The following is a 16,406-nucleotide window of genomic DNA, read 5'->3' on the forward strand; positions in this document are numbered from 1 at the left end:
AAGCTACTGAGAGTTGTGCTGCCTGCAGAACCCTCTTATGAAAAGCCAAATAAATGTGCATTTTATTCAGAAGTTTCTTTCTTTCATGAATTATATCATTTCCAGTTTTCTGATTTGGGTGGTTCTTCTGCACATTTAAATAACTGTTTTTATACTTAGTTCACAGGTTATAATTGTTATATGCAGGAAGGTTAATCATACCAGCTCCTCTGCCATACCAGAATGGAAACTTGACCATTCATATTTAAGTTAGACACAAAGTAGCTCATTAGAAACTGGATCCCTGAGCCTGGTCAATGATGGGCCTCACTATAACATGTTTACAAAAATCAGAATGTTTTGTAGGGGGAATTTTAATAGAATCCATAGGTTCCCCTCCTTTTCACTTGTTTGATTTTCTCAGTGATTAACCTTCCAATTTCCTGTATGGCTAGAAATGTGATAGATAGAAGCATATTTTTCAGCATTCTGAGGACCATTTAATGGACCTAAAAGTCTCATTGTTTATTACACAGAGTTTCCTGAATCCCCCTGTTTTCTTGTGGTCTAAGACATCATTTTTTTATTCAAGATTTCCAAAGATTAAATCTTTTCCAAAAGTTTGAAAAGTGTGTGTGTGTTTTGATTGTTTGTTTGTTTGTTGCTGTGAATGGTAGAAGAAAAAAATATAAGAGCCTAAGAGCTTCATATAAAAATGATCAACCAATGCCTTATTCTCTGCTTCACATTGGAAGGGTCTGGTGCTCTGATTTCTGAGCATTTCTGGAATCCTGTGGAAGAATTAGATTTCTTCTTATGGCCTTCTCCCATTGGTAATCTGGGTCTCAGGCCTACCCAGTCTTCTAAGTCAGTTACCATTTATCCATCTGTTCCGAGACTCTACGATTTAGTTGGTATTATTTCTTCCTTTCTCCTTTGTCCCTTTTCTGGGCAGTGTAGATATTTTGTAAGGAGTAAAGATCAATTGCATGGACTTAATTCCTGTTCCACTTGTTTTAAAAATAATGTTTATTTTCATCTTATATTTTAAAATAAAAACAAACTGCATTCATTAAGCCAAATAGCCTTTCAAAACTTCAGTTAATTGCACTTTTACAAAGCATAGGTGTCAACTGACTAAACTATGTTGAAAGTAAATATCAACTCTACAATCACCCTTGTACCATGAAATGGTGTTTCCTTAAAATAGCAGGAAAAAATAAAAAGGCTTATCATATCTTTCAACATAACATGCTTGCTTTGGATTTATGTTATAAAAGAATTGCTCACAAAAGACAAGTACCTACACACAGTGCTGCCACTTCAAGATTAGCCTCAAAGAAGGTAATTGAAAATGGCCTCACCACCCTTCATGCCCATCCCTCCACTGGTTAATGGGAACCAGGGGAAACTTCCTTAGTGTGAGCTAGAATTTCCTTCAGAGTGCTTTATTATTAGCTTGTTTTGTTGATGAACTTGATTTTCTAACATGAAGATTAGTAAATTCAATTTCTGAAAAATAAATTGTGAGCATTTTTAGTCTTTCACAAAATAATTTGGTGTTTATCTGAATTTTTATGAATCTATGTAATTGCTATTTGTTAGGCCATTTGTCAGTTGAGGATGTGACCATTGTCATAAAATTACTGGTGTGCTATAGTGTTTTACTTATTTTTTTCTTTCTACTTGAATGAGGATTACATTGCTATCAATTAGTTAAATTTTTTGTTGACATTTCACCAATATAGCACAAAAGTTCCAAGTGTAAGTAATAAATCAATACCTGAGAGAAAATTATTGGGCCTTGTTTACTTGTGTTTTAGGAATGGGTACACCCTGAGAAATATTTGATGCGTGTTGGAGGATAGTCAGAGAAAAAAAAAAGACTAAAAGTGACACTTGTGAAGTAAGATGAAATAAAGGGCCAAGAGTTATTTTAGCCAGAAATGAGATGTGATATAATAACTGTCTTTATATGTAAATATTTATTGCAGAATATAATGACTAATTGCTGTTCATCTCTGCAGAAATCTGAAAAGAAAAAGTTCAAGGTAGAAATATAAATGGTATTTATTTAACCAATACTTAGAAAAATACCCCGAAGGTTGATGGACAGGCATTAGAATGCTTGATGGGACATATGTTTTGGGAAGAAGTAAGAGCTTTAAAATGTACCACTTTTCTCTGACATGAATGATGACAGGTCTTGTCTTAAGGCAGAAGGTTGGACCAGTTAGCTTCTGCAGGGCCCTTCCAGACCTGTAATTCTCTGGGTCACTTCTGTTGCTAGTCTTCAGATCCTGGGTGTCAAGGAGACACGGCAAGTACCTGCCTTTTCAAGCGCTTCAACGGTGCCAAAAGAGGCAGTGCCAGCAGCAGCACCACAGAATCTATTCCAACAGAAGACTTCACTCAAGGGTGAGTCGGGTCAGCTTGGACACAGGTCACTAACATAAGCTTTGATAGAGGAACGAACAAGGGTGGTGGGTGGCAGGGGCTGTCCACCTGGACGCGTTCAAAGAAGGATGAGTTGAGCCAACAGCCAGGTACGTCCCTTTCTCACCATCCTGCTGGGCCACTCGGATCCATGTGCTCCTAGAGCGCGCTGGGCGCCTGCTGCCGCCGGAGCCAGTGTCCCACCGCGCGTGGTCCTTTCCTGGCTCCCGGCTCCCGTGGGAGGGAGCGTGGGATGATGCTCTGGTCCTTATGCTTCCCCAAGCTCCTGCATCCGGAGCCGCCCTAGCCAGCACTGCCTCAGCCATTGCCCGAGAGGGAGGAAGGAAAAAAGGGAGGAGGGCTGGAAAGGCTCGGCAGAGGGCGGAGAGGAGAAGGGGAGGGAAGGATCGAAGAGGGAGGGAATCTCTCTCCTTCGCAGTGCCTCCGCCTCTTCTCTGCGCGCTGGCGGCGGCTCAGGTTCTCCCTCCACACGGTCGCCCAGCTCCTCGCCGCCTTCTCTGCCTACCCGCCCTCCCTCCAGAGCGTGCGGAAAGGGCGCTGCAGCCGGCGGCGAGGGCGCGGGGGAGGCGGTGGCGGTGGGCGTGTGCGTGTGCGGAGGACACCACCTCTCGCTCCTGCGTTCGCAGGCGGCGGCGACAGCGGCGGGGCTTCTCGCTCCGGCAGTGGCGGCGACAGCGGCGGCGCTTGGAGTCCCGCCGCGGAGATGCTCAAAGTCACCGTGCCCTCGTGCTCGGCCTCATCCTGCTCTTCGGTCACTGCCAGTGTGGCCTCGGCGGCCGGGAACCTCGTCCCGGATTACTGGATCGACGGCTCCAACAGGGATGCTCTGAGCGATTACTTCGAGGTGGAGTCGGAGCTGGGACGGTAAGGCGGGGGGCGCCCTGGACCTGGTGGAGCCCGGCGCCCTGCGCGCGGGCTCAGGCTTCTGGGGAAGCCCGCGGCGTGCACTGGGTTGTCCTTTTCGCGGTGACAACTCCCGAAGATGTGGGAGCCGGCCTTCCTGCTCTTCAGTTTCTCTCTACCGAGCATCCAGGAGAGAACCAAGCACCATTCAAGTGGGAGTCAGGTCTTCCCCTGAGCGCCCAGGCCGGTGCAGCTGTGAGCAGCAACCTGACTCTCTCCCACCCTCCCTCCTCCTCGCCGGCTGCCACTTCCTTTGGGTGACAGCTTCCACCGCACGTGGGCCCTGCTTTCCCAGTTGGTGTCTTTGCTCTGGATTAGAGCTTGACCAAGAGTCCTGTTTGTCTAGTTATTTTGGGGGGTGGGGGTGAAGGGTGCCCCTGCAAATTATGACAGAATCATTAAATTAGATCCTTCCTCTTTTCGCTCAGCAAGCTCTCCCTCCAAAGCAAGTGGCAGTAGACATTTAACTCAAATACTATCTTCCCTGCAAAGTCTGCTACAAGTGAAGGGGGGAGTGAGTCATTTTACAGAATTGATGGAAGAATAATGAACTAGTGTGGCTTTAAAGGAAAAGCAGCACATGGGGGCCAGGCAGAGTGGTAATGAGAAGAGTTCTGCTGCTCTTCCTTCATGTACTGGAGTAATTTATTTAAATTATGTATGCAAAAAGCCACCTCTCTGGGGTTGTAGAAATGTCCCACATATTTCCTCTGAAGATACAAACAGGTATGAGTTTTGTCATATGAATGATGCCATACGTTCTCATGTTTCTACCCAAAGAAAAACATTTTTCCCTTTCCTTTCTTTTCCCTTCTTTCCTTTCTGTTATCCACAGCTACAAAGAGTTATTTTCAAGACTCATTTTAGATCCAAGCTTTTTATGATAGGAAATCTGAAGATATAATTTAAATTGTTGACAAGTTGAAGCTTCGGTACTCCATGCTTCTTTCAATTTCATTTCTCATTCTCTTTTTGCTGTGAAGAGTTTAGCTAACAGCCAATTTCTTTTTTCATTCCGCTGGAGACCACAGTGCAGGATTCTGGATATTGGTACTTAGTGAGAAAGTGTAAGGGTCACCCCTGTCCCCCAATGTTTGAGCATTGAATAATGTATACATAAACATCCTGATTTGATCAAATTTTTAAATATCACCTGAAGATCTGCCATTGTATGCATTCACTAGTAAGTTGAAAATGAAATGCCTCCTTTCTAGGCTTTAAACCTACTATCATTGTATGATGAGCTACAGTGAGCAGTGTAAACTTCTAATTAAAGAGATCATCTACTTAAAATGTTTTATTTGGTGTTTTAGAAATTGTCACCTAGTAGAGGAAGTGCCTGATGGTTCTCTGTAGGGACTGTCCCACCACCAACTCTTAACAGCTTTCTGAGTAACGTTTATACCCAGATGCCTCTAATTGGCTCCAATTTATCATCAGCATGTCAATCTTTATGAATAAGCTTCACTATCAGGAAGCTAAAAAAAAAATTACTTAATTTCAGGCATGAGAAAATGGGATGATAGACTTCACAGGGAAAACCGGAGGAATTTGAAGTTATTTTTTAAAAAAGCTTGGTGTTATATTTTACAATACATTTTGGAGCACAGATTAAAGCAATTATATAAGTAACTCTGTCACCTAGTTGATTAAATACCTTGAAAATCATAGAATTAAAATATTTTGAGAAAACCTAAAAAATTTTACTTTTGCTGTTTTTCAGCAGTCTTGTGTATTAGGTAAATTCTCTGTAGATGGCAGTATTGGTGAGGTGCATGCTTAATCCCTTGGTTGAGACTTTGAGAGATATTATCACTTCACAAAGTTATTTTTTAAAAAACCCTAAAACATAGAGCAACTAGTGTTACAGATGTAATTACTAGAATCTATAAAGCTAGAGAATACAACACAATTATCATTATAGGTATTGACTGAGTGACAAAAATCCTCTTCTTTCCTGCACTAGTGATAAAACTGAAACAACTATTAATAGTTTCAAGTCTTTACTCTCTTTACTCTGTGCTGGGTGAAATCTGCCTGACTCTAAGGCTAAAGCATTTAATTCATTAATAGCATAGTCTTCATTAAGATGCTAAGAGAGCAATGCCACCGGTATTGTACTGTGCCATTGAGGTTAGTTCCAGGGTTTAGACAATCTCCACTAGATTAACTGGATTTGTGAGTAGTCCTTTCTATTGCAATTATCTGTTGTAATCGACTAACTCCTGAATTCAAGAAGATTGAACATGTAACTATGATATTAGTGCAAAACCACCTGACGATGTGTTTGAAAATTTTGGAGAGCTAAATTCCCAAGGCTATAACCACCTGAAGCCCCTGGATAGTGGTGGCAGCAATAATCTACATCTAGCCATTTTAGAGCAGGGCAGATATGATAGCTTTTTTTTTCTCTTCAGGATGAGGGTGAGGTTGGGGATGGGGGGAATAAGGAGAATTATGTAAAAGTATCAGGCCAATTGATTAGATTTTTAAAAACTCACATTTGAAAAAACTCCTTCATATCTAGTTCATCAAAAAGTTTACAAAAACATGATACACCAACAAATTTAATTCTGTTTTAAAATATGAGTTGGCCATGATCCTATGCACGGCTCCATATCCTAGAGAGTAGTTGGTCCTTTGCCCAGTGATTTGAGAAATTGGCTTTTTGATGGCTTTGCCAAGGGAGAAGGGAGCCTGTACCCAGTCCAGATTCCATCCAGTGGTTTGGCACAAGGAGGGCAGGATTTGGCCTGCCCTGCTCTGTGGTGGGGATTGGGCCTTGTGCGTCCAAACTTATGTCTTGTTTTCAGTTATTTCTCAACTTTAGTTCCTGTCTGTTGAACAAAATTGAAAAAAAAATGTTTGTAATAAAACTAGATGTATATACACACACAGAAACCAAATAAAAGATTATTAGGACAAAGGAAGAAGAGTGGTAAATTATTTTGAAATTAATTTAAAAAAATTTATTCTACTTAACTGTAGTTTCTTTAAACTAGTGACTTTCAATCCCTACCTCCCCTGCAACCTGATCTGCAATTTTAAAAATACATTTATCATATATGGCAACCCAATTGAAGCATAATCAAATAGGAGCCCTTGTTATATGTATTGTTGCTTAGGAAACAGATTTAGATAGTGAGACATAGGTGTGTATAAAATGGAAACAGTGTGTGTGTAAAATGGAAACAAGTTTCATAAAAGGATATTTATTCCTATTAATAACAATGTAGTCTAATATTTCCTATTTTATGCTGTTTGATTTTATTCTGTCTCATTAAAAAATATCATCCTAATCCATGTGATTTCACATCCCTCTAATGCAAACATTTTACACAGGGGGCCAGTTCACTGTCCCTCAGACCGTTGGAGGGCTGCCACATACAGTGCTTCTCTCACTGACCACCAATGAAAGAGGTGCACCTTACGGAAGTGCAGCAGGGGGCCGCATAAATGGCCTCAGGGGGCCGCATGCAGTCCACAGCAGTAGTTTGGGGACGCCTGCTCTAATGGTTTGTGATTCAGTTTGAAAAGTGCTTTTTTAGGCCTTAAATCAGTGGAGGCCAGATTAAAGGATGAGGCAGAGTCCTTTTGAAAAATGCCCTGCAGACTATTTGGTAACATTGAATGGTGTTCATTTGCATAGCTCTGTAGAGAAAAGTTCTCCTAGCTTTGCTTCTAAGTATCTCCCCTTTCAAACATTTTTGAAAAATTCCAGTATCTCCCCAAGATCTGTGAGGTGCACTGTACTCTGTAATGGCTGCGGGGCAGGAGGCTGGGACGGAACCCCTTCACTGTAGAGGGGGCATTCAGAAGCCTGGGCAGTGGTTTATTCCACATGGTAACACAGAACTCTGTTCCCAGCTAAGGGCCAGCAAATGCTTCCTACAGAAACATGAAAGTGTGCATTTCCTAACAGAAGGGCTCCAACCAGTGCGCCTGGCTGGGGAGGAATCAGATCCTCTTTCCCTCAGCCAGCGCTTCTCAGGCCTTGGTTCCCCACCTCCAAACCCCCACTGTCCTTTAGGGTCTCACAGCCTATCCTGGGTTTGTACTGCTGGCTACAATCTCCTGCCACCCACACTACACTTAGTATCGAAGCTCTTTGGGACATGGTGTTTTTTTTATTAGATTGAGAATTAAAAATATAAATGTTTGGCACCTTTTTTGTTCTCTGTGCAGTTCTCAGGCTGTTGACTCGGAGCCGTGTGGGATTGCAAGTGGGGAGAACAGAAACTACACAGGTTCTTTGTGGGAACACTGGAAGCTCCTGGAAGCAGAGGGTGTGGCTTTGGCTGGTTCACTATTGTGGGCTCTTCACCTAGGGCAGCGCTCAGTACTCAGCAGGTGTTCAACAGATGATTTTAGCAATGGAAGAACGGTGATGAAATGGACCAGGCGCAGTGGACATGCTCCCTTCCTCTTCTTTGACATGCTGTCTGTGTTGGTCCTGATGTGATTATCTCAGTTTTGGGGACCCCAAGGGGAGGGAAATCCTGTGACCTGTTCATTTTCTCCCTAAAACTCATGGGGCCGTGACCCGAATCTCCTTCAGCAGCTGGTTTCCTTTCTTCACAGTGAGAGTATTGATAACTGCCGCCTCCGCAGCAAGGGATTCGGTTTCACTGACACTATCACTTCACTATAGGCGTGTCAGCATTAGGAGTTAAATCCCCTTGAATGTAAAGGCATGAAGTGCCTCTCAGCTATTCCAACTAAAGTTCACACATATTAATCGCTAAATTTGGAAGTACACTCATTATAAAGAGCCTCAACAGCGAGACTGGGATAGTTATTACTTTTAAGAACACACTATTTTTTCATATTTAAATACTGTCACAAGGGTAAAAATAACTCCTGATTTGAAAAAGAAAAAAAAAAAGGCGCAGGTGCCATCTGCTTTTAAACTGTTCTGAAGAACTTTACTTGGAAAAAATAAAGAGAGAGGGAGAAAGAGAAAGATAGCACTAACCACAAAATAGCTTCAAAGAGCTTTCTTGTAAACACTTTACCCTCAGACTTGTGTGTGGGGGTTATGTGCCTGCAGCAACACATATGAGAAATAAAAGTACTGAGTGATAGCCAAGTTATCTGTTTCAACTACTGGTATTTTTGGTGAGGAGGGACTAGCTTTAAAAGTAGTTCTCTTTAGATTCCCTTTTGGGAAAACTAACATATCTAATTAAAAACTGAATTTTTAAAATTTCAAGGTTAGATTTATTATGCAAAATATATTTAATTGAGTCAATGAACCATATAATTTATGCCAAGAATTGCTTTACAGCAAATCAATAGCAGCTAGAATCAAAGTTTTATTCAAATTATATTAGTTTTTACCTTAATTATTTTTTCCCTATTTGATAATGCAGGATCATCTGAAAATTTTATAACTACAATGGTTTAATTGAGAAGTTAGATTTAAATATTATAGGATAGTATTAGCATGTAAAGGACACAGACTCTTTAATACAGTCCATTTTTAAAAATTCTAATCCTAATAAAGGGCAGGAGTTGGGTGGGGATATCAGTGGTGAAAAAGTGTGGGTGGGGGATTTTCCTCAGCAATCTTATCAGGTGCATAGATCAAGTAAGCACTGGACCTGGGCCTAGAGGATATTTATTATAACGGGCAACAAGCAGTCCGTGTGTAGAGCTTTCTCTTTTCTCTTAGAGCAGGGTTTCTCAGCCTGGCGCTGTAGACATTTGGGGCCAGATACTCTTTGTTGTGGGACTGTCCTGTGCACTGTAGGGTGTTTAGCAGTGATCCTGACCTCTGCCCACTAGATCTAGTAGCAGTCCTCCTCCCCAAGGGGTGATGACCAAATTGTCTCTAGATATTGTCAAATGTGTCCCACCTATCGTCTTTCCTGTTGGGAACCACTGTCTCAGAAGCTTGAAGCTAGGCTTTTACACGATTTTCTTTTAGTTATGTAGATAGTTAACAACAGGGAAACCTGTTTAAACCAGGTTAAAATGATTTGACTTTATTGAATATCTGCTATGACCAAATGTTTCTCCCCTTTGTACATAATACCATTAAGATTTCTGTCATCTGTGCATACCTCCTGCACTATAATTTGCTTAATATTTTGTTTAAATCACTTCATTTTTGATAACTTAAATTTACTTATCAAGAATACTTATTTTTATTCAATTGAAAACCAGTGTTCATGCCATCACTAGAAGCAAATTATAAAAATAAATTGCAATAAAAACAAAGCACTTTTATTAAATTGAGGCTAGAAATATTTCCTCACAAAAAGCTCCAAACCTGAGGATTGCTCTCTTTGTTAATAAGGGAGATTATCAAAGTTAACAGGGTTAAAACCACAGTCGCACAAATTAAGGTTTTCTTTTTGATATAATCAGAACCGTTGAAAACAAAGTGTTCTCATTTGGTTTTTTGATTCCTTATTCTTCAGTTTCATGCCTTTGTGCCACCCAAGAGTCTTGTTGTAGGGCTGACCTTCTGAGTAACTACCAGGGGTCACCAAACTTTTTACACAGAGGGCCAGTTCACTGTCCCTCAGACTGTTGGAGGGCCGGAGGGCCGCTACATACAGTGCTCCTCTCACTGACCACCAATGAAAGAGGTGGCCCTTCCGGAAGTGCAGCGGGGGCCAGATAAATGGCCTCAGGGGGCTGCATGCGGCCCGTGGGCCGTAGTTTGGGGACACCTGATACTAGGCAATATATGTTGGTTGTGTGTGTGTGGTGGGGTGAGGGGCCAGAGTGTGAGTGGAGGTGATGTATATAACACTATTTGGCCTCCAGATGCATAGCTTATGTGTTAACAATAATTATAATATGAGAGAAATACATATAATTCATATGAGATGGAGACAGTAGAACCACAACGATAATTTCGACTGAGAGGATTGAGGTATCTTTATGGGCGGGATGGGCCTTAAAATTTGGTGGAATTCTAACAGCTAGAGCTTTAGTGAAGGGCCTACCAGATGGAAAGTACATTCTAAGAAAAGACAAAAACTGGCAGAAAATGCAGGCTGTATATTTTATTTTTCAAACTTTACAAAACATAAACATTGTCATGGTAGATAAGGTTGGAAGAATAAGCTGATGTCAGACCAGAGACAGCATGGAAAAAAGAAATGACTGCATCTATATATCAACTGAAAGCAAAAGAAAGTAACCATCATGAGAGCAAAAGGGGACTATATAGAAGCAGCTGAGTCTTGGGCATAAGTTGTGGGACTCAGAACTTGCCACTGACTCATAAACCAGTGGTGTGGGTAAGAGAAGACTTACCAAGTTTGTTAAAAAAAAAAAAGAAAGAAAGAAAGAAACACCTCCTACATACAAAAAGGGACTGACATCAGTTACCTAGACCTGGTAAAGAGCCTGTGTGCTGACAAAAGTTAATATTTTAATCTTTGTGGGCCCTATGCTCTCAGTGTTAGTTGCGTGAAAGCAACCACAGACAATACAGAAACAAATGCATATGGTTGTGTTCCAATAAAACTTTATTTATAACAGTGAAATTTGAATTTTATATAATTTTTACATCACAAAATAATATATTTTTTTCTATTCTTTTTATTGAAAAAAAATTTTTAAGTGTAAAAACTAGTCTTAGGTTGCAGACTGTATACAAATTAAGCAGCCCTTACCCCTGGTTTGCCAAACCCTGACCTAGTTTGAGCAAGCTAAAATTCTACCCCTCTTCAGTTACATAAGAATTTCAGGTTAAAATGATATCAAAACTTTATTTATTTGAGGAACTATCTTGCATCTCCCTTACACTTTGAAAATGTCACCCGGTATTAGATTTTAAGGTGGGCACAACCTTTAAATGCCTGCTCACTCATCCTTTTTCTACATTTATTGAAACTATAAGTTATAGTTCTTACCTGTGTACCATGTTAGCTAGCTCCATTCATCATTCATGTTTTTAAAAATTGAGAAGTGTTGCAAGTGTTTTAAGTTAAATTTCCATACCATGATCAGCATTCACATTCAAAGACTATTTATTGGAGGGTAATTGATTTTGCATATAATAATTAAATAGGTTTCAAGTCAACCATTTTTCTATTATATTTGAAGTGACAGTTACAAAATAATATGCTAAATAAACTATTGATAAAAGATTTGTCTCTAGTAAAGTTCAATTAATTTTCCTGTTTACTAATATGTTATCTGCATGTTGATAATATATACATGTCAAATTTCTACTTGCCATGCATATATCTCAGATGGACTAGTTACAGTCCTTAAATTGGGACTCTGTTTAAATAGGCAATCTCTTGGGAAAAAAATAGCATTATTCTCATTTTGCTGAATAGACTTCAGTGCTAAACTCAATTGGCGACTTATATTTGACCAAGGCTGAGGTCTCCAAACGGGAAGCCCACATCCAGGATGTGTGTAATATAGTGGAGTGCTACAAGAAAGTATTACAGAATCTTTTTTCCTAATTTTTGCTTTTAATTTTTGGTTTTGGGTGTTTAAAACAGCACATTACATACTGATTCATTTATAGGTACTATGTATATATAATGAACATTTGCTCAAACATCTTGTTGGATGATTATTACCACATCAAAGTGTGGTAGTTATAAGTGGATATAGTATACTTTATGAAAATGATTTAAATGCAGATATATAGATCAAAATGCAAACAAAAAGGAAATCATATTGCAAGGTGTGCCTTTGTGCAGAAAGGGGAAGTGGGTACGTATGTGCACTTGTTATGCATCTTAAGACTACGTGATGGAAGTGTTTGATAAGAATTACTGCCATTGTAACTGAAAACTCACAAAACAAAAACAGAAAAGGAGAGAAGGAATACAGCTTGCTCATCAAGCAGAGGGTTAAATATATGTTGTTATTGTTGTTGAACCCAAATTTCATATTATTTTACAAGAACTTCAGTTTTAATATATTTAATTTATTTCATGGTAACTTTTGCCAGCTGCTGTCTCAGGCAGATGACTGCTTTCACCTGAAGTGTTTAGTGGGCAGTGTTTGAAGAGTTGTGGGCATTAGTGCCAGAGTGCTGAATTTAACCCTGTTAACAAATGCATTGCCATCACTTGATTATTTCTTAAGTCATGCTCGAGCATGATATGGTTGAAAAAATGACCAGGTCCAAAAATATTTCTTAAAAAAGCTATACGTGAATAACCCTCAGATTGAAATGGTCTGCTGAAAAGGTCATGGACATGACATGTTATTGTTAACTATTTTCTCTGTCAGTTTGTAGTAGCATTCCTTGCTGAAAGTGCATTTTCTTTGAATTATGTCATGATTATAGACAGCACCTTACTGGTTTTACGTAGTGGAAGAAGAGTAGGAGGTAGCAAGTCTGTAATTATGTCCACACGTTTATTGTTACTTAGGATTCAGTATTTGTGATTTCTCCCTACTGTTAGTCCTTATGGATAGTTTAATAGGGACATTTGCTTGCCTTTTATTATTCAGTACACTCTGTATCTTGGCATGACTTATTTCTTATCTGTCTTAAAGGGACAGGTAGTTAGTATTTTAATTTAGGAAGTGACAAGCATCCATTTGGAACTCTAACAGGCGTATGAGGTGTTCTTTATTTGTGACGAGTTGTCAGAACAAGTTTAATCTTTGAGAGGATAGAAATATACTGCTGTTTATTCATTCAAGTGTGTATTATATATTTTTTGTTATTTATTTATATTTTAATTGAATTTATTGGGGTGAAACTGGTTAACACAATTATACATGTTTTAGGTGCACAATTCTGCAACACATCATCTGTACACTGTATGTATTGTGTGTTCACCTCCCCAAGTCAAGTCTCCTTCCATCACCATTTATCCTTCTTCCACCCTCCTCCATCTCTTCTACTTCCCCCCAGTAATCACCACACTGTTGTTCGTGTCCATGAGTTTTCTCTTTTTTTTTTTCTTTTTTACTCATAGTAGTTACTTCTGGTATGTGCATTGACCAGGTACACTTGCGATTTTAAACCAGCAACCTCAGCATTCTGGGTTGACACTTTATCCACTGTGCCACCACAGATCAGGTGAGATAAACTCTTGAAAAGCTCTCCTGAGTGTAACCTGTAACGAGAAGCGAACTAAAAACATAATAAACAGAGATTTTCATGTGTATATATAACACAGTAAAATGGAAACCTGAGAAAATGATCAGGGTAATCGATGGCATACAGTCCTTTTATAGCTGCGCTACTGGAGAAATGTAATGTCAGGACTGAGCTGAGGCCACAGGGAGCAGTTGAGGTTCTGACCCTGGCCAGGAGGGGGCAGCGGAGCACCAGTCCTGGCTTGAGCGGGCAGGGAGGGAAGTGATCTTCAGGTAGCCCCAGGGCAAGGGGAGAGGTGGGCAAAACATGTAGCTACTCAGAATGGCTTCAAGGCTGGGGCAGCACGCAGGCCATTCTGGACAGATGAGTTGGTGGGAGTGAAGGAGGACTGATGAGTACAGCAGGGGCTAAGACAAGAACTGAGCGAGATGTTAAAAGATGCAGGCAGGATAAAATTGCTGGCTTGAGCAAGGGGTCTCTCTGCTGCAGCCCCCCAGTCGAGGCACATATGAGAAAGCAATCAATGAACAACTAAGGAGACTAAGGAGCCGCAACGAAGAATTGATGCTTCTCATCTCTCTCCTTCCTGTCTGTTTGTCCCTATCTGTCCCTCTCTCTGTCTCTGTCACACATACAAAAAATTGCTACGTGATGACTGTGTCCCTTTGAGCATAACACTGAACTTCAACCAGCCTCATTTGTATGTAAAGTGAAGATCATGGTAGTATATTCTCCTCAAGGTTGCTGTGACCATTTGACGAAATCGTTTCTGTATGTGAAAACACTTAGCTTCACAGCTGGCACATACGATTAATATTTCCCAGATAGGGTACAAGGTGACAGGGGATCATGATTTCAAATTGCATATCTATAGGAGGAACATGAAGTCCAGTTTACACGGCCCTTTTAGCAGTCTGACTAACCCAAACTGGCCTGCCAGGCCCGTTCCCCACCACTTCTGTTTGTTTGTTTGTTTGTTTGTTTGTTTGTTTGTTTTTGAGAGACAGGGGAAGGGTAGAGGGAAAAGGAGAGAGAAACATCAACTTGTTGTTTTGCTTAGTTGTGCACCCATTGATTGCTTCTATTATATGCCCTGTGGCTCGAACCAACAACCTCAGGGTTGAGCTGGCACCCTTGGGCTCCAGCCATCGACCTTGGTGCTCTGGGACAATGCACTGTCCACTTTACTACCAGCCAGGGCCCCACCACTTCTAACTACCAGGATGTACTGTTCACTAAGAGCTCGGTGTAGTGGTTTTACTGTCATATATGTATTGAAAATGATCAGCACCATTTTTCAGAGGAGAAACTTGAGGGTCGGAATGGTCAAGCAGCTTGTCCAAGGTCACACTGTGGAGGGAGCGGAGCTGGGACTCAGGTCCTGGTTTGGCAGACTCCCGTGCTTGTTCTCTTCCTACGGTGCCTGCCTTGGCCTCAAGGACCCCTCACGAATCCTCCTATCTCTGTGGTGTTCGTGAAACTCTCTTGGCCTGAAGTGCCCTTGTCCTAATTCCTGCAAGTTAGTCATCTTACACCCCTGACAGAAGGTTTCTCCACCTCCTTGCTCTCATATCATTTCGTATATCTATTGTCTTACAGGAAAATGCTTTGTGGTCTTCACCACCAGGGCATCTGCTCCTCGGGCAGATGAACCCCCTATCTTATCCGTCTTTTATCCCCACTGCAGAATCTATCCTTCAACCTACAGCCTGCCCCCCATAAGTACTTAATAAATGTTTGTGTAGTACTGGAGTGAATGAATAAATGTTAGGTGAACAACTGCAGAACAATGAGAAGGATTTAAATCTCTTCAGGGTATTTTCCCTCCACAGCCCTCTGCTAAACAGCACACTGTGAAATTGCTTGTTCAGTGTCTGTGGCGCTTTCTTCGGAATATAAGCTGTTAGGAGCCAAACCTCCGTCCCCTATTCTCTGCTGTGTCCCCAGCACTTAGAGCAATACCTGGCAGGCAGTGAGCACTCAGTAAACATCTGTTGTAGAAGTGAGTCAGTTGTACCAGCAGGACTTCTGCAATTGAAAATCCCTTGTCCCAAGGGGCTCTTGTATCAGTCTGCTCTCTCTTAAAGAGCCCTGTCTCTGAATAATCAGCAATGGTGTGATCTTCTGTGATTAAATTACTTACCTCTGAGCTCCCTTCCAGCCACAAGCGCCTGAAGCATCTGCATTTTCTTACAGTTGCATTCTCTGTTCTTTACTCTGTGTTCGGGGACAGAGCAGCTTTTAGAGTACGTAGGGCGCTAAACGCCAAAGGTTTTGCAAATGGGTGGAAAGATCTTTGAATAATTATTCTTTTTTTAAAAAAAAATTACTTTTATTCTATTTTGTGCTTTTTAAACGCCACACCTGTTTTTAGAAACGTACTCATTGATATATTTACTCATTTTTACTTTTTTTTATTGGACCATATAAATGTTCTCATACAAATGCTGGCGTATCTAGGATGGGGTTTAGCAAGATGGGCTATTTCCTAGTGGTCCCTAGACTTCTAGTTTTGTTTTTGAAAAGAATCATTCTTTTTAAAAAGCTTGACTTGTGGCCCTGGCCAGTTGGCTCAGTGGTAGAGTGTTGGCCCAGTATATGGAAGTCCTGGGATCGATTCCCTGTCGGAGCACATAGGAGAAGTGCCCATCTGCTTCTCCACCTCTCCCTCCCTCGCTTATCTCTCTCTCTTTTCTCCTTCCCTCCTGCAGCCAAAGCTCAATTAGAGTGAGTTGACCCCAGGCACTGAGGATGGCTCCATGGCCTCCACTTCAGGTGCTAAGATGGCTTTGGTTGCAATGGAGCAAGGGACCCAGATGGGCAGAGCATCACTCCCTAGTGGGCTTGCCAGGTGGATCCTGGTCGGGCACACTTGGGAGTCTGTCTTTGCATCCCCTCCTCTCACTAAAAGAAAAAATATCTTGACTTGTGACCTGTTTGTGACTGTGTAATCAACTACACTGTCCTATAACACAGTCCTGTAACGTATGCCCTGCCTGACCACAGGAGGGGCAGAGCTCAGGGG

At 41.1% G+C, this 16,406-nt stretch overlaps 1 protein-coding gene across 1 annotated transcript in view; it reads left to right on the plus strand.

Moving 5' to 3' along the window:
* The first annotated feature begins 2,232 nt into the window (after positions 1 to 2,232).
* The window catches only part of CAMK4 (calcium/calmodulin dependent protein kinase IV), a 263,343-nt gene continuing 249,169 nt past the window's right edge, over positions 2,233 to 16,406 (plus strand). The window contains exons 1-2 of the mRNA XM_066382004.1: positions 2,233 to 2,397; positions 3,063 to 3,300. Of these exons, the coding sequence (XP_066238101.1) occupies positions 3,140 to 3,300 (161 nt within the window). The 5' untranslated portion in view covers positions 2,233 to 2,397; positions 3,063 to 3,139. The remainder of the gene's footprint in view (positions 2,398 to 3,062; positions 3,301 to 16,406) is intronic.

This window comes from Saccopteryx leptura, chromosome 4, assembly GCF_036850995.1.
Source record: "Saccopteryx leptura isolate mSacLep1 chromosome 4, mSacLep1_pri_phased_curated, whole genome shotgun sequence".
NCBI classification, from domain to species: domain Eukaryota; kingdom Metazoa; phylum Chordata; class Mammalia; order Chiroptera; family Emballonuridae; genus Saccopteryx; species Saccopteryx leptura.